We start from the raw sequence: 3,843 nt of genomic DNA, 5'->3' as shown, positions 1-3,843 counted from the left end.
TCTTGAAAGGTTTCTTGTTAGTGGAAATGCATCTTGCTATGTGGGGACAAGTTTTCTGTGTATTCTTATGCTCATTTTTGTAATAAGATCATGTAGTAAACTGTCCCCAGTTTATTAAAAGTATATATTTGCTTATGCTGGGGACTGGTTTGCCTATATGTATGTTAGCAGCACCAAGCACTGGCAGCTAACTAGAGACTGCTGTATGTATTTTGGCAATGCTGAGGATTTGTTTACAGCTTCATAATGAATTTATTGTTGCTCCTAATAAGTAGATGTACACCTCTACCCCAATATAACGCTGTCCTCGGGAGCCAAAAAATCTTACCGCCTTATAGGTGAAACTGTGTTATATCGAACTTGCTTTGATCCGCCGGCGTGCACAGCCCCGCCCCCCTGGAGCGCTGCTTTACCGCGTTATATCCGAATTCGTGTTATATTGGGGTAGAGGTGTATTTAATATTGAGGCTAGAGTTTGCATGTCTTGTTTTTACTCTGGTTGTAGTCCTTTAACCATGGCAAGAATTATTTAAAGGAGACAAGGAGAATATAATAAAAACAATGAGGAGTCCTTGTGGCACCTTAGAGACTAACAAATTTATTTGGGCATAAGCTTTTGTGGGCTAGAACCTGACATCAGGAATTACAACATTCAAAAATCAATAGGAGAACACTTCAACCTCACTGGTCACTCAATAACAGACTTAAAAGTGGCAATTTTGCAACAACAAAACTTCAAAAACAGACTCCAATGTGAAACGGCAGAACTGGAATTAATTTGCAAACTGGACACGATCAAATTAGGCCTGAATAAAGACTGGGAGTGGATGGGTCATTACAGAATCTAATTTTACCATACTTATTTTCCCCTATTGTTACTCACACCTTCTTGTCAACTGTTTGAAATGGGCAACCCTCATTACCACTTCAAAAGTGATTTTTCTTCCCTTGATATTCTACTGTTAATTGAATTGTCTCATTAGACTGACCCCCCACTTGGTAAGGCAACTCCCATCTTTTCATGTACTATGTATATATATACCTGCTGCTGTATTTTCCACTCCATGCATCTGATGAAGTGGATTCTAGCCCACGAAAGCTTATGCCCAAATAAATTTGTTAGTCTCTAAGGTGCCACAAGGACTCCTCGTTGTTTTTGCTGATACAGACTAACATGGATACCACTCTGAAACCTGTCACCATGCAAGGCAAGGCAAGGCAAGGCAAGGCAAAGAGATTATAATGTTAGCTGTTACTGTCATTGTCTAAACAAGAGTAACTTGTGAAGTGTGTGTGAAATACTTCCTGGGCTCAATTCTCCCCTGCATCAGAGTTCCACTTGGTGCAGGAGAGGTGAGGTTATTAGGGAACAGATTACGCTTTCCTGATTCTGTGCTGGTCCAGCCTTGGTGTCAGCTTACTGGTTGCTCTAAGGCCTTTATGCCAGTGGAGGTTCAGCATAAAATAGCAGTGCTCTGCCATAGCCCAGCGTACCCCTCTCCTCTCCTTCCTTGGCACACTCCTTGTGCCGTATGTGGTGCAGGAGCCAGTTCCAACAGCTTTACCACAGTGGGGAGTTCCTCCGTGTCACGAAATGCAAATCAGTTCTACGATGATTACAACCAGAGCGGGTCAACATTGTCCAAATTTAACTTTTTTGAAACATTAATGGACACGAACATTTTTATGAAAAACGTTTCCCCTTTTAAAAAAAAACGGCTAAAAGGGCAAATTGAAAACATTTAAATTTGAAATTTTGATGGGAGCGAAAAAGGGACAAATTCTTCCAAGAATGTTCCTGTGTTTTTTTTCTTTGACCAGCTCTAATTGGGGCCTTTGTCACCTTCCCCATTTGCACCCAAATCATGGCAAGAAAGTCTACCTCTCACTGCAGCCACTGGGAGCAGGGATTGGACTCTTGCTCTGGCTGCTCCAGACTGTGACTCCCTGGCTGCTGATGCTGGGCTTTACCTTTTCCCCTTCAAATGGCCAGGAAGGATATAGCCTCTCCCAGCAGATGGGATTAAACTTTCCCACCCAGCAGGAGCAGGTGATCCCATCCCAGAAGTCGGGGCCATGTGCTGAGCTTCCCCAGCACCTGAGCTGTGCCGGGAGGATGAGGTAAAGAAGGGTAGAGGCTACTTCCAGTGACTAGTTGGGTGTAGAGGATTTAGATGGTTCTCTCCAAGGATCTGGAATATTAAGTAGAGCGCTCTCCCAGTGACTGAATGGGAGGTGAGGATTTAGGTAGATCCTCTTCCAGTTGCCAGGGGGCAGAGGCACATTGACCCAGGGAAAGGTTAGTAGGTAGACCACCATTCTGGCTGCCAGGGCAGTAGAGCTTCTTCCAGAAGTTTGCAATATTCAGGGATCTGCCTCCCAGTAGGTAGGACAGAGGGTAGAGACAGCCCCAGTAACTTGGGGGCAGATAGACAAGAGCCCCTTTATGGCAGTCCAAGCAGGGTAATCCCCCTTACAGTAACTAGCGGGGATTGGTAGCTCTTGTGGTGTCTCAGGGGGCTGGGATGGTAGTAGGTATTGCACTAAACTCAGAGGGAGGTGGATTGTTTAACTTCCACTCGGTGGTCAAAAGGGAAGGGGAGAGCCTCTTCCCAGCAACTTGGAAGGGGTAGAGTCCCCTGTCAGTGGCTAAAGACAGGGTATATACTCTCCTTTGCATGGCCCCTTTCAGCAGCCAGGAATGTCTGTAAGGAGCAGACCACTCTCTTCTCAGCAGCCTTTTGTTCAAATACGTTTGGGTCTCTTAATAAATTGCTCTGATACATTATCTTTACTGTACAGCAGCAGGAAAAGATCCTGAAAATATATTTGTAAAAGGGAAAGTTCAAGGAAAAGTGAAGCGAGTTCTGATTCGGTTGTTTACCATCAATCAGACTGTTGCTTGGCAGGGACTGGATGACTATGAGCCTGAACAAGCTGAAAAGGGGCAGGAAAAGAAGTGGAGGCAGCATTCTTCCTATTTAAAGCTGCATCACTTCAAAAAAGTGTTTGCAGACGGTGACGGAGCTGGTGCTGAAAAAAGGGGCTTGCAGACTTTGTCCTGGAGCTGGTGCTGAAAGGAAAAGATCCCACAGCTGACTTCATGGTGCTAAAATAAGCTTACGTTTTTGCACTTTTTGCTGCCCAGGAGGATACACATGTCTAATATTTAGACATGATGGCAACCTGGGTGCAAACAAGAACTTTTTTCATTCTTGCTGCTTTATTAGGGCAATTTATAACAATAAAAGCACAAGAAGAATTTCAAGAAGAATTTGTGGGTGGTGAGTTTCCTTTTTTCGTTGTGTGCAGCGTTTTTATTGCATAGTTTGGATAATAAGTGCACTAGAAAGCCTGTGGGAAACAGTCATTGTGAGACTTTTTGGTTTAAATGCGGAGAAGGGGGCTGAGAGGTTTGCACCTTGGGAATCTGATCGGAAGACAACTGAGTTTTTTAAAGCTGGAGCTTTGCAGGGTTCCCAAGTCTCTTGCCTTCGGTGCATTGTTTTGCAGATGGGGGGAGAACAATTAAATGCAAAATGTTTCTGTGGAGCATTTAGGAATAAACCCTGTTGCCTGGCATTAATTCCGTGTGGGGCTGGAGAGACTGGAAAGTTTCAACAAAAGAAAGTGCTTGGGATGAGACTAAATGCAGCCTCTGAGGTTGGAAACTAGCCTGAACAATCTGAGCTGAGTTGAGAGAAATAAACACTGAAGCCTTGCAGGGTGGAGTCTTTTTGCACTGAGCTGCATCTGCTTTATTAAATTCTTCGTTTTGGGGAAATACACTTTTCTTTCTTTCTTTCTTTCTTTCTTTCTTTCTTTCTTTCTTTCTTTCTTTCT

The 3,843-nt window shown here is 43.8% G+C and overlaps 1 protein-coding gene across 1 annotated transcript in view; it reads left to right on the top strand.

The window, feature by feature from the left end:
- The first annotated feature begins 2,978 nt into the window (after positions 1–2,978).
- COL5A2 (collagen type V alpha 2 chain) overlaps positions 2,979–3,843 on the top strand; it is a 178,686-nt gene continuing 177,821 nt past the window's right edge. Inside the window, exon 1 of the mRNA XM_024198085.3 lies at positions 2,979–3,284. Coding sequence (XP_024053853.1) covers positions 3,176–3,284 — 109 coding nt within the window. The 5' untranslated portion in view covers positions 2,979–3,175. The remainder of the gene's footprint in view (positions 3,285–3,843) is intronic.

This window comes from Terrapene carolina, unplaced genomic scaffold (genome assembly GCF_002925995.2).
Source record: "Terrapene carolina triunguis isolate 2854851 unplaced genomic scaffold, T_m_triunguis-2.0 Scaffold62, whole genome shotgun sequence".
In the NCBI taxonomy this organism is placed as follows: domain Eukaryota; kingdom Metazoa; phylum Chordata; order Testudines; family Emydidae; genus Terrapene; species Terrapene triunguis.
This window is presented reverse-complemented; position numbering and strand designations above follow the sequence as displayed.